We start from the raw sequence: 12,899 nt of genomic DNA on the forward strand, positions 1-12,899 counted from the left end.
TTCCGCTGCCCACTCAGCCTCTGATTGGCCGAGCCCCCGGGCCCTCCCCGCTCCTCCTCTCCCACCCCTGGTGAAAACTGCGGGCGCCGAGCAGGGTGTAGCAACTGGAGGCGGCAGCGCATCTAGAGGAGGCTGCTGCGGCCGAGAACCGGAGCCCAGGTAGGAGCCAGAGGCAGGGCGGGACCCGGGGCGCAGGGATAGCAGGCCTCCTGGCGCCCAGGCAAGCCCTCCCGATCCGAGGCTTCGGAAAACGGTCGGAGGGCGCCCTGGGAAGGAGCCGCTCAGTGCTTGAGGAGGGGCCTGCTTGCCAGGCAGGGGCAGGAGCCGGACGCAACTGCTGCAGGCCGGGGGCCGCGGCGAAACTTTCGCCCGCTGGGGAACGTTCGCCTGGGGCTGGGGTGCTGGAGGAGAACCGGGAGGAAGGGCGCCAAAGAAAGCCTTGTGTTCTGCTCTCCAGCCAGACGTCCCCAAAGCCAGCCCGCGAAGGCGGGACCGGGGGTGGGGGACAGTGAAACTGGGGGAACGGAGGACCGCAAACTGAAGGGTATCTCTGCCCTGCGACCTCGCTGCGGGCTGGGTGCGGGGCATCCAAGGAACGGGAAACCGCAGTGCCGCGGGCGGGGGCTGGGGCGGGGACTGGGAGGAAGGCACGCAGACGGGGGAGGCGAGAACTGGAAAAGGATGAGAGAGGGGGAAGGAGGACCTAAACTGGGAAAGGAGAGGATTGGAATAGGGACACGGAATAAGGGTGGGGTTAGTCGAACGCGGGCTGCAGAGGAGGGAGCGCAAAGCTTCTCCGGGTTCTGAGCTGCGGGGACGCAAGGCCGAGGACAGGCAGACAGACTGCACCTCCCCTCCAGCTGTCTACCCCTCCCTTTGGCTCTACATCCCCTTGAGTCCCAGCCCCATTTCTTCCTTTCTAGTTCTAGCCGCTGCTTCCCCCGCTTCCTCTCCTAGATCCCAAGCTCGCCACCCCCTCTGTAACTCAGCGTCTGCTAATTTAAACCAGATGTCGGCCCCCCTTTCTTCCCCAACGGCACCTCCGGGTCCCTCTGAGCAGGGGTCTGAGAGGGAATCGACTGCAGCCGCAGGCACCCGGGAGTCCCAGTCTCGCCCCTTTCCCCCTCCCTCACCCCACTGGGCTGCGCGCCGGGGACCCTGGACTCGGCTAGCGGCGCGCCCTGCGCACCAGGGCGCACGCACCAGGGCACGGCCCCGCGCACTCGCAGGCACACGCCCCTGCTGTGGCCTCTCCCTGGCGGGCACTGCTGCAGACGGGCTAGGCTACCCGCTCTGTGTCGCCTTGCCAGGATATAGATTCAGCCTAGGCTGCAAAAAAAAGACAGGGCAGAGAGCCTAGGCAGGGAGGCTACCGAAGCTGGACTGGAAAGCTGCAGGCCGAGGAATCCTGCCCAGAGAGCTGGACGGTTGGAAACATGTTGGTTCTGATGCAGAGAACCTATGCAATAGGATGGCACTGCCGCCTTCCCCACACACAGTCAGGAACACCCTTAGCGGTGTGCCAAGTATGGTCCTACCTGGGGCCCCGCACATTCCTGACCATGCTCGTCTAAGAGGCCAAAGACTAACGCTGTGGATCACTTACTCTTCAACAGTGCCAGATGTTTGTCATTTTTCTTAATCCCCATCACAACCCTGTGGGTATCTAAAGCCCAGGTTCATTCAGTATCTTTCGGGCATCTGTTGTATGCCAGGAACTGTTTGGGCATTGGGGATTTTCTTCTGAATGAGAAATAGGTAGGCCCTGAATGAGGAGTTTTTGTTTCATGGGTAGAGAGTTCTGATTTTGCAAGATGAAAAGGGTTCTGGAGATTGGAGACTGTACACTTAAAAATGGTTAAGATAATAAATTGTGTGTTCTGCAAATTTTACAATTAAAAAATTAGGAAGTCCCTGACTTCCTGAAGGAAGAGGAAACGGTCAAGTTAAAGACACTTACTCAAAGCCACCCAGCTAGTAAGTGTTCAGCACACATACACACCACCGAAGGGTGTGTTCTCCAACCCCACTGCTTTCCCAGATGGGGAAGAGCTGAGTGGCAGTGTCACATTCACTGAGAGGTGGGAGGGGAGAGGGCTGTAGAGAGGGGCTTGGATGCCCACCGTGGCCATTATGGCATGTCTCCCAGGGGCCCCCAGCCCTGGCAGTAAGTGCGGACACACCTGCCCCACCTCTTGGCTGATTCCCATCCTGTTGCACCCCCAGATCCAGGACTGAGCTCTCGGCACCATGAACCCTACCACTGGCATCACTCTCTTGCTGACAGGTACCGGGCAAGGGGCAGGGCTGGGATTCCAAGCACCCTGGCTGCCTTCCTTTCAGAGAAGCTAGCTTCTTCCTCATGACCTCAGAAAGTAGAGGTGACTAAGGGAGAGAGAGGGCTCCTTTTATCCCTAAGTCAGCTGAGCAACCAAGTTGATCTTCTGACTACCTGGGATGGTTTTTGGAAACACAATTCACTGAGCCTGCCCCATACTGAGTTGGAATCTCCAAGTGTGAACCAGGATGTTGCATCAAGGTCTCCTGCCCCTGGAACATACTGGTGGGACCCATGACTACAGTAGAGGGAGGTAGGCTGGGGCCTGCAGTAGGGAAGGTAGACTGGCCCTCAGGGACCTCTGGGTGGGGAGAGGTGCTCAGAGAGCAGACCCTGTGCCCTTCCCTGGCCAGGCCTTTCTCTACTGTTAATGTGGATGGGAGGCCCCCTGCTCTACAGGTCCTCACCAACTTGGAGGGGGCACTGCTGGTGCCAGTCTTACAGGTGGCCCGTGGGCAGAAGGTGACCAGCCTGACAGCCTGCCTGGTGGACCAGAGCCTTCGTCTAGACTGCCGCCATGAGAATACCACCAACCTGCCCATTCAGTACGAGTTCAGCCTGACCCGTGAGACAAAGAAGCACGTGCTCTTTGGCACCATTGGGGTCCCTGAGCATGCATACCGCTCCCGAACCAACTTCTTCAGCAAGTACAATCTCAAGGTCCTCTACCTGTCCGACTTCACCACCAAGGATGAGGGAACCTACACATGCGCACTCCACCTCTCTGGCCAGACTCCCATCGTCTCCAACAGGAATGTCTCTGTGCTCAGAGGTGAGGCAAACCCCCAACAAGACCAAGGAAGCTGGGAGAGGCAGGCTGGGGAGGAACGGGCTGGCTGGGCCACAATAGGGAGTGGCCCCAAAACTTCTCTCCCCTTCCCCCCACTGCTGCCTGTGCCCAGGGGGGAATCGCTACCTTCAGCATGAATGGGGGAAGGGCTAAGGGGACAGTCAGACAGGCAGAGTGGTGTGGCAGCCGCTTCCCCCATGACTGCAGGCAAATCACTCGGCCTCCCCAAACCTCCTTCTCCCCACCTGGAAAACAGGATGGGCACTAGCCTCCTCACCCACAGTTTTCTTGTGATGATATTTGTCCAAGGGCTCAGGAACCGGCAAATGGGAAAGACGGTTGGTTCTGTCAGACCAGGTTGGACCTGGTTCCAGCCAAGACATCATGGCGCCAGCCTCCCCAAGGGAAAGCAGCCTTGCTCTGGGCCTGGGCCTGCCCGAGTCCTGGTCGCTCTCCATTCCCGCCCTGCCTCTCTACCCCGTCCTCTCTCCACAGATAAACTGGTCAAGTGTGGCGGCACAAGCCTGCTGACCCAGAACACCTCGTGGCTGCTGCCGCTCCTGTTCTCCCTGCCGCTCCTGCAGGCCATGGATTTCATCTCCCTGTGACCGGCTGGGCCCACGGAGAACACGGGAAGCCACAGGGCCCGGTCCAGAGACCCTACTTCTCTGAGTCAGTTGACCCCCCTCCCCGCAACCTCTCACACACCTTGGGGAGAAGTGGGGACCCCACCGCCCCTAAGGAATCCCAGTGCTGCATGCCATCATCTCCCATCCCCCACGGCCACCCCCTACCCTGTCCGCACGCCACTGCCTATTTGTATTCTTTGTTCCAGAGCTGCTTCTGTCTGGTTTATTTAGGGCTTATCCTACCTTTTCTTTGGCAGTTTGCGAAAAGGGAAGCCAGGGTTGGGGACCTGATGGAGAGCGAGGGGAAGGGAGGGGTAGAAGGAGGGGAGGGGTATCAGTCCCTGGGGCCGGTCAGCCTTGCCCACCGGGACTAGAGGCCTGGGAGAGACCTGGGCGAGGAGGGGGAAGGGTGTGTTTGGCCCTAGCACATCCCTCAGCAGTAGGGATGGCGCCTGAAGACCCCGGATGTGAGGGCACTGCCAAGCGTTTGTGGCCCATCCTTTGAGGAGAGAACCGAGCATCTCCACGAGCACTTTCTGTCACAGAAAAAAGCCACCTTCTTACCCTGCAGAAGTCCCCAAGGGGCCTTGGGCCCGGGGTCTGGTCCAATGAAAATGCAGATTCTGCCCGGGAAGCAGTGCTGATGGGTTGGCGAGGCAGGTGGAAGGCAGGGTCCATCATCCCTCCCCCCACAGAGGAAGCTAAAAATGGGAGAAGAGTGTCTCTCACTGGCTCGGCCGGCAGTTGGCAGGTGGCAGAGGAGGACAAGCCCCCTCCCAGGCTATCCCAAGCTCCTAGGAGCTTCCAGAACTCAGACCTGGAGGCAGTAAATCAGGCCTGGTGGAGCCCCTGGTTGAGCCACACAGAGTTCGGCCCACACGTTCCCCCAGGAGGCTCTTCCGTCTTCCCCCAGCAGCGCCCGAGCCTTCAGATAGACCCCCGTCCCAGAGGCCTGCCTTCTCAGGGACCTCTCGGGGGCCTGGGACTGGCCGTGGGGTGATACCCATAAGTGGACATGCCTCGAGGGGTGGCTTTTCCCAGCACCCAGCTCTCCGCCCGGCGGCTCTTCCCCGTCCTGTGACCGTGTGTAGTGCCACCACAGCTTATGGCATCTCACTGAGGAAAAAGAATACTGTACAATAAAACCAAGCCTCTGGAATCTGTCCTCCTGTCTGTCTCTGCTTTGCTCCTCTCTCCCCAGGCCCGCCCCCCTCCCTTAGCCTTGAGGGCCAACCCGCCACCTCCTCCTCTCCCCCATCTCTGCCTTCTGCAGCCCTTCTTCTCCCCCCTGCCCCCCAGGGGTGGACCACTGCATGCCCAGCTTTTCAGAACCACTCTAACACGGCACGTTTGCCCAAATAAACAAATGTTCCCTCTCTGTGGACTCACCTGCCCCATGTGTGGGCCAAGCCACATGGCGCTGGTTCCAGAACATGCTAACAGGCACTAAGGCACGGAGTCTGCCTTCTCAGATCTGGATGTTCTCAGAAATGCCCCGTCAGCTTACATCAGCTATAGAGAGGGGCACAGAGAGGAGGCTCGGGAAGTGAGGCGGTCCGTGGGAGCTGCCTTCATCATCAAGGTGTAAGGACAAGCATCTCTTCTTAAATCCAACATGGCCACATAAAGCACTGGGGGTGGGGAGAGAACACTGAGGCCTGTCCCCGGCTCCCTCCCCTAAAAGTCACTGAGTAGAAAGCGCCCCCTGGTAGTAGGGACTAGAACAGCATCACAGGGTGGTTCTGGGTCTCGGTTGCTGCCAGAGTGAGGCAGCCCCCAGACGACCTTCCCTGCTTTGCCAGGGAATCTGGGGGAGGAGAGTAGTGACTCCCCGGAAGCTGACTCATGTGGTATTTAGCGCTGGTGTGGATGGTTTTTCTGAGCATTTACTTAAAGGCCCAGGATCTAAACTCACACCACTGACTCCCACTCTTGCGACACCTCCCATTGATACCTGAGCTTTGCCAGTGACCCCCGTAGTGGCCAGGCCGGAAGAGGACAAGGGAAGCCCTCAAGGAAGAGAGGGAGCTGCCTGTGTCACCGACCACGGGGACCCACCCATCCCCACGTGGGCTGTTGGCCACTCAGGACAGTGCAGCCAGCCTGGACACAGGGGTAGTAAGAGCTAAAGCTGGAAGCTCTTTCTGGAAGGAACTGGGAAGCCAGGCGTGCAGCCTCAACTGTGAGAAGCCATGAGACCCCGGCACCTGTGTGAGCCTCCTGTGCGGTCTTTGTCACCCTCGCACTGTTTCCTTGAAGAGTTTAGCGGCCCCTCAACAAGGGTCCCTTTGCAGCCATGCCTGTGGGAGGAGAGCCCAAGGCCATGGCGAGTGGGCTTAGCTTCAGAAGACACAGAGGCCTCTGAGGCCCAGGGGCTACAGGAAGGCAGGGACGGAGAAGAAAGGAACAGGCCTGGGGCTGGGAAGGGGCTCGAGGACTTAAAGGCAGGGCCGTCGGGCCTCACAGCACAAGCCAACCCAGAAAGACTGCGGGCCGGGGCTGCGGTGGGCTCCCGGGGCCAGTCCACGACGGCAGCCAGTTCCTCCCCAGTCACGTCAGGAGAGCTGAAAGGGGCTGCGGCACATCTGCAGGGACTTGGCTAGCTGCAAAGAGGGCTGGGGCCGGCCCTGGTTCCTGCACACATGCCCAGAGCCCACCCCACCCAGCCCCTTCCCATTCCTCCTCACCCCTCTCCCACATCCCCCTCGGCCATCTTGGTCCTTACCTTAGGGCGTGGAATCCTTGCTCCGTAGAAAGAGAAAGAAGCCCCTCTCCACACACCCGTCCACTGAGACAGAGGAACATCTGCACACGGCGCAGCGTGAGGGTCTTCCCAACACCTAGGGGCTCCCTCGGGAAGGACAAGGGGGGGTCACCGTGGGGAGACGCAGGGACTTTCTCTGGCCAACCAATAAATGTACCCAGCGTCCAGGGGACCCGTGACACACATCCTCCAGCCCCTGCCCCCACCCCCAGCATGATGTCCCTGTCCTCACTGTGTCTGCAGCTCCCGTGTTGTGATGGGCAGGTTTGTCTTTACATGTGAAAGAAGCAAGTCCCAGGTTAGGAGTAAACCACTTCCTCATCTACCGCTGAGGAATCAGTGGGCCTGGAGTCCTTCAGAGTTCTGGCAAAGCGTGACGGTCGTCAGCTGCCTCCTGCTAACCCTGAAGCAGGGCTTCAGGACAAAGGTGGGATTGCCTCCTGCCCAGGGCTCTCAGGCCCCGAATGTCTCCCACCCTTCGGGAGTATCACGTCATGTGAAGACTCCCGGGAGGCATCTTTGCCGGGCAAAGGGAAGACCTGGGGGCAGGGAAGCTATGGAAGTGGGCACATGCTGTAGAGGGCAGCGTAGGACCAACGGGAGAGTTCTGCGGAGGCCAAGTGTGGCTCTACAGCGGAAGGGGCCTTTGATGGCTGGAGCTGCCCAGCTGCAGAGGCAGGAGTATCTGGCAGTGGGCTTGGTCAGTGGAGGCCACCTGCCCAGCCTGCAGGAAAGCAACTTCCTGAATTCAGTGGGAACCTGGGCTAGATGACCCTAGTCACTTCACCCTTCAGTGCCTCATTTTTCTGATTTCTAAAATAAGATGGGGGAGAGGGGGCGCATCTGGTGCTGCAGTGGTTAAGAACCCGCCTGCCAATGCAGGGGACACGTGTTCAATCCCTGGTCTGGGAAGATCCCACATGCTGCGGAGCAACTAAGCCCGTGTGCCACAACTACTGAGCCTGCGCTCTAGAGCTTGTGCTCCGCAACAATAGGCGGCACCGCAACGAGAAGCCCGCGCACCGCAACGAAGAGTAGCCCCCGCTCGCCACAACTAAAGAAAGCCCACATGCAACAACAAAGACCCAACGCAGCCAAAAATAAAATAAATAAATAAAAATAAGATGGGGGAATTCCCTGGCGGTCCAGTGGTTAGGACTCCACACCCCCACTGCAAGGAACTAAGATCCCAAAAGCCGTGCGGTGCAGACAAAAATAAAAATAAAATAAGATAGTAGAGCTGGAATGATTTATTTGTACAACAAACGTTAAGTACCTGGCTGTGCTAAGAGGTAAAAGATATAGTCCCTGGCTGAAGGAATCTACAGCCCAGTAAGAAGTGAGGAATTGATTTCAGTGCAGTGATTGGTGCTAGGAGGCAGAGAAGCTGTGGCAGACACTGCTTGAGGGTTTTCCAACATGTATTCTCTCTTTCTTTCTCAGCAATAGGACCCACAAATTAGAACTAGATTATATGGTCCAGAATAAAGACTACATTTCCCAGCTCCCTTGCAGCAAGATGTGCACATGTGGCTAAATTCTGTCCAATGGAACAGTAGCACAAAATAATGTGTACAATTTTTATGAAGTGCTCTTAAAGGGAGAATGTGTGCTTTTCAACCCCTTTCACCTTCATGCTGGCTGGAATGTGGAGTCAATGGCTGGAACTGGAGCAGCCATCTTGGACTATGAGATAGAAGTTGTATGTTACACATCACAAAGTACAACAGCCTGGATTCCTAGTGATGTTAGAACTGTCAGAGCAGCCATGGAATACCATGTTAGAGCTACTCTTATTTGGAGTTTCTGCACTCACAGTTGAACCTAAATGTACCTTAAAAAGAAGCTGTTATTTAACACAACTAAACTGTACACTTAAAAATGGTTAAGACAGTAAATGTATTTTTTACCACACACAGACACACACACACACACACACACACAAAGCCAAAAGTCAAATTTAGAGAGACAGAAAGTAGAATGGTGGTTGCCAGGGGCTATGAGGAGGGGACATAGGGAGTTATTATTTAGTGGGTACAGAGTTTCAGTTTTGCAAGATGAAAAGAGTTCTGGAGATGGCTGGTGGTGGTAGTGGCACAACAATGTGAGTGTATTTAATGCCACCAAATGGTTATATGTATTTTACCACAATTTTTCTTTTTTTAAAAAGGAAACAGCCAAGGCACAAGGGAACTTTTTGGTGTGCTTACGCGAGCACTTACATTTGTCAAAACTCATCAAACTGTACACTTAAAATGGGTGAATTTCCTCAAATGTAAATTTTACCTCAGTAAAGTGCCATGAAAATACCTATGTAGGGCCCCTAGCCAGGCTAGAGGGCTTCCCAGAGGAGGGGTCATGGTAGGAGTTAGCACAAAAATCAGGCTCTACTATTTCATAAGCTGATTACAAAGAAAGAAATGTTATTTTATTTCTTCTATATCCTGAAAGACTTGGGGAGGGGGAGTAGAAGCCATTGTGGGTTTAGTCCGAGGATAGGCCTCAGCCCCTCTCTCAGGCAACACAACTGCTGGCTGATACAACAGCCCTCAGAGCACGTGGGCCCTTCATCAGGGTCCCTGCCCCAGTCATATCCATTCAAACATTTACTAAGTGTGCACCCCGTGCCAGGGAGTGTAAGTATCTGTGCAGGGTAATGAGAACAGACCTGTGAATGGTACAGACAAGTTCCTTCCCCACAAAACTTATATTGTGGTACAGGAGATGGACCTGAAGCAAGTAAACCAATAAGTAAGTCATTATTATAGACTGGGATTGTTTACACATGGGAGGCAATAAGAGAATGACGGGCTCACTTTAATTGGGATGATCAGGGAGAGCCTAAGGAGGGGGCGTTGAGCTAAGACAGGAAGGGTGAGAAAAGGCCAGACATTTGAAGGGCTGCAGAAGCACAACCAGACGGAGGGAACACGAAGGGTTCAAGGTGTCCAGGCGAGGAGGGGTACAAGATGTCACTGAAGGGGAATTCTCTGGAGATCCAGTGGTTAGGACTTGGCGCTCTCACTGCAGGAGCCCTGGGTTCGATGGTCAGGGAACTAAGTTCCCACAAGCCACGCAGAGCAGCCAAAAAAAAAAAAAAGTCACTGAAGAGGTAGGCACAAGCCAGGTCCCACAGGGCCTTGGAGGTCATGGTGAAGAGTTCGAATTTTATTCTAAGAGCAATAGGGACCCAGACCAGGGCTCGAACCCATGTCCCCTGCATTGGCAGGTGGATTCTTAACCACTGCACCACCAGGGAAGCCCATCAATAATTTTTTTTTTACACTTAAAAACAAATCTTACTGAAGTATAGTTGATTTACAATGTTGTGTTAGTTTCAGGTGTACAGCAAAGTGATTCAGTTATACATATACATACATACACTCTTTTTTAGATTCTTTTCCCATATAGGTCATTAGAGAGTATTGAGTAGAGTTCCCTGTGCTAGACAGTAGGTCCTTATTAGTTATCGATTTTCTACATGGTAGTGTGTATATGTCAATCAAGTTAATAAATTGTTTAAAGCCGCTAAATGTTGGAGCGGTTTGTGATGCAGCAATAGTCACTTTAACAAGAGCAGTTCAGTGGAGCAGGGGTAACAGAGGCCAGTTTGGAGGGGGTGAGCAAGTGAATGGAGGGTGTAGACTTCTCTTCCAGGAAGCTGAGCTGTGACTGGTGTGGGAAGCAGAGTCAAGGGGAGTTGTTTATCTTTAAGACGGGAGAGACTAGAGCATGGTGTACATTGATGGCGATTACTTATGAAGACAGGGAAAGACTGATGAACAAGAGGGAGAAGAAAATGAGGAAGCAGAGTCCTTGGGGAGGTGAAAAAGGAGGGATCTAGATGAGAAATAAAGGCAAAGGAGATGGGTGTGGAAGAGGGGAGGTTTGTGAACTTGAGGGTAGAAGTTCAGGGGTTTCCACATGAGTAGCAAGGCCATCAGCTAAATAAGAGGGTGAGGAGATGAAGGGAAGATGCAACAGGTTTGAAAAAAGGAGATAATAGAAAATAGGCATATCAAAAAGTAGGAGTGGTTCAATATTTTGTAATAACCTATAATGGAAAAGAATCTGAAAAAGAATAGATACAGACATAGATACATATGTAACTGAATCACTTTGCTGTACATCTGAAACTAACACAACATTGTGAATCAACTATACGTCAATAAAAATTTTTTTAATTAAAAAAACCCATATGAAAAGATGTAGACGTAGAGAATGGACTTGAGGACACGGGGTGGGAGGGGGAAGCTGGGGCGAAGTGAGAGTGGCATCGACATATATACACTACCGAATGTAAAATAGTTGGCTGGTGGGAAGCAGCAGCATAGCACAGGGAGATCAGCTCGGTACTTTGCGATGACCTAGAGGGGTGGGATAGGGAGGATGGGAGGGAGGCTCAAGAGGGAGGGGATATGGGGACACATGTATGCACATGGCTGATTCGCTTTGTTGTGCAACAGAAACTAACACGGTATTGTGAAGCAATTATACTCTAATAAAGATCTATTTTAAAAAAAAAGACTAGGGCTTCCCTGGTGGCGCAGTGGTTGAGAATCTGCCTGCCAATGCAGGGGACACGGGTTCGAGCCCTGGTCTGGAAGATCCCACATGCCGCGGAGCAACTAGGCCCGTGAGCCACAACTACTGAGCCTGCGCGTCTGGAGCCTGTGCTCCGAAACAAGAGACCGCGATAGTGAGAGGCCCGCGCACTGCAATGAAGAGTGGCCCCCGCTTGCCGCAACTAGAGAAAGCCCTCGCACAGAAACGAAGACCCAATACAGCTAAAAATAAATAAATAAATAAATAAATTTTTAAAAAGACTATAAGGGACCTGCAAAGACCAAAATATTTACTATCCATCTCTTTATAGAAAGAGTTCGCCAACCCCATTTTTAGTGGATTCTTTTTATTTCTTTTTATTTTTTATTTATTTATTTTATTTATTATCATTTAGTTTTGGCTGCATTGGGTCTTCGTTGCTGTGCACGGGCTTTCTCTAGTTGCAGCGAGCGGGGGCTACTCTTTGTTGTGGTGCACAGGCTTCTCATTGCGGTGGCTTCTCTTATTGTGGAGCACGGGCTCTAGGCACATGGTTTCAGTAGTCGTGGCACACGGGCTCAGCAGTTGTAGCTCGTGGGATCTAGAGCGCAGGCTCAGTAGTTGTGGCACATGGGCTTAGTTGCTCCACGGCATGTGGGATCTTCCCGGACCAGGGCTCAAACCCGTGTCTCCTGCATTGGCAGGCGGATTCTTAATCACTGCGCCACCAGGGAAGCCCCAGTGGATTCTTTTTAAAATGCAATATGCACATTTAACCTATCAAATTCTTAAATTAATCAAAACCTTTATCCTCTTTATGGATAAATCAAGGCCCTTAGGATATTATAACCCTTCCCACATACATGTTACTGTAGTCAGAAATTTTAATTTTATTTTTTTTTTAACTTTATTTTGAAAGCTACCATATGACCCAGCAATCCCACTCCCAGGCATATATCCAGAGAAAAACATGGTTTGAAAGGATACATGCACCCCAATGTTCATTGCAGCGCTGTTTACAATAGCCAAGACATGGAAGCAACCTAAATGTCCATCAACAAAGGAATGGAGAAAGACGCGGGGTACATGTATACAATGGAATATTACTCAGCCATTAAAAAGAATGAAATAATGCCATTTACAGCAACATGGATGGACCTGGAGATTATCATACTAAGTGAAGCAAGTCAGACAGAGAAAGACAAATATCATACGATATCACTTCTATGTGGAATCTAAAAAAGAAACTGATACAAATGAACTTATTTACAAAACAGAAACAGACTCACAGACTTAGAGAATGAACTTGTGGTTACCGGGTGGGGAAGGGTTGGGGGGAGGGATAGATGGGGAGTGTGGGATTGACATGTACACACTGCTATATTTAAAATAGATAACCAACAAGGAAAAATAATAATAATGTATTATGAATAACTTTATGACAATAAATTTGACCTTAAAAGAAAAAAAAAAAACCCATATGAGATTCAGACTAGAAAAAAAAAAAGGTGGGAGTATAAGCAGAATTCTAAAAATAGCCTCCCAAGATTCTATACCCCTAATCCCTGGAATCTGTGACTGAGATGAGACGTCACCCCCATGACGGTGTTATGTTAAATGGCACAGTTGATCTTAAAAGAGGAATATTGTCCAGGTAGGCCTATGAAATCACGTGAGTCCTTAAAAGCAGAGAACTTTCTCTGGCTAGTGGCAGAAGAGGAAGACAGAGATTTGAAGCACAAGGGTGACTCAACGTGCCATCACTGGCCACGTGAGAAGGACTGTGGGCAGCCTCTAGGAGCAGAAAGCAGAGCCCCACCAGCAGCCAGCAAG

At 52.7% G+C, this 12,899-nt stretch overlaps 1 protein-coding gene and 2 long non-coding RNA genes across 3 annotated transcripts in view; 1 reads left to right on the forward strand and 2 right to left on the reverse strand.

Moving 5' to 3' along the window:
- THY1 (Thy-1 cell surface antigen) lies at nt 1-4,916 on the forward strand. The gene is made up of 4 exons (XM_082477710.1): nt 1-159; nt 2,227-2,287; nt 2,775-3,110; nt 3,624-4,916. Exons 2-4 carry the CDS (start codon nt 2,251-2,253, stop codon nt 3,734-3,736), a joined length of 486 nt encoding a protein of 161 aa, XP_082333836.1. The 5' UTR covers nt 1-159; nt 2,227-2,250; the 3' UTR covers nt 3,737-4,916.
- The window catches only part of LOC309668208, a 154,748-nt gene that overhangs the window by 76,271 nt on the left and 65,578 nt on the right, over nt 1-12,899 (reverse strand). The window lies entirely within an intron of this gene.
- Nucleotides 4,762-12,899, reverse strand: part of LOC309668207 — a 23,918-nt gene continuing 15,780 nt past the window's right edge. The window contains exons 4-5 of the long non-coding RNA XR_014268122.1: nt 6,483-6,608; nt 4,762-5,388 (exon numbers count right to left, since the gene is read on the reverse strand). This is a non-coding gene — a long non-coding RNA (uncharacterized lncRNA). The remainder of the gene's footprint in view (nt 5,389-6,482; nt 6,609-12,899) is intronic.

Source organism: Balaenoptera physalus (assembly GCF_965194825.1).
Source record: "Balaenoptera physalus genome assembly, chromosome: 10".
Taxonomy (NCBI): domain Eukaryota; kingdom Metazoa; phylum Chordata; class Mammalia; order Artiodactyla; family Balaenopteridae; genus Balaenoptera; species Balaenoptera physalus.

Coding starts and splice junctions, on each gene's coding strand:
- THY1 (XM_082477710.1), top strand. CDS start 2,251: ATGAACCCTACCACTGGCATCACTCTCTTGCTGACAG. Junction 2,288..2,774: donor CATCACTCTCTTGCTGACAG/GTACCGGGCAAG, acceptor TGCTGGTGCCAG/TCTTACAGGTGGCCCGTGGG. Junction 3,111..3,623: donor GAATGTCTCTGTGCTCAGAG/GTGAGGCAAACC, acceptor CTCTCTCCACAG/ATAAACTGGTCAAGTGTGGC.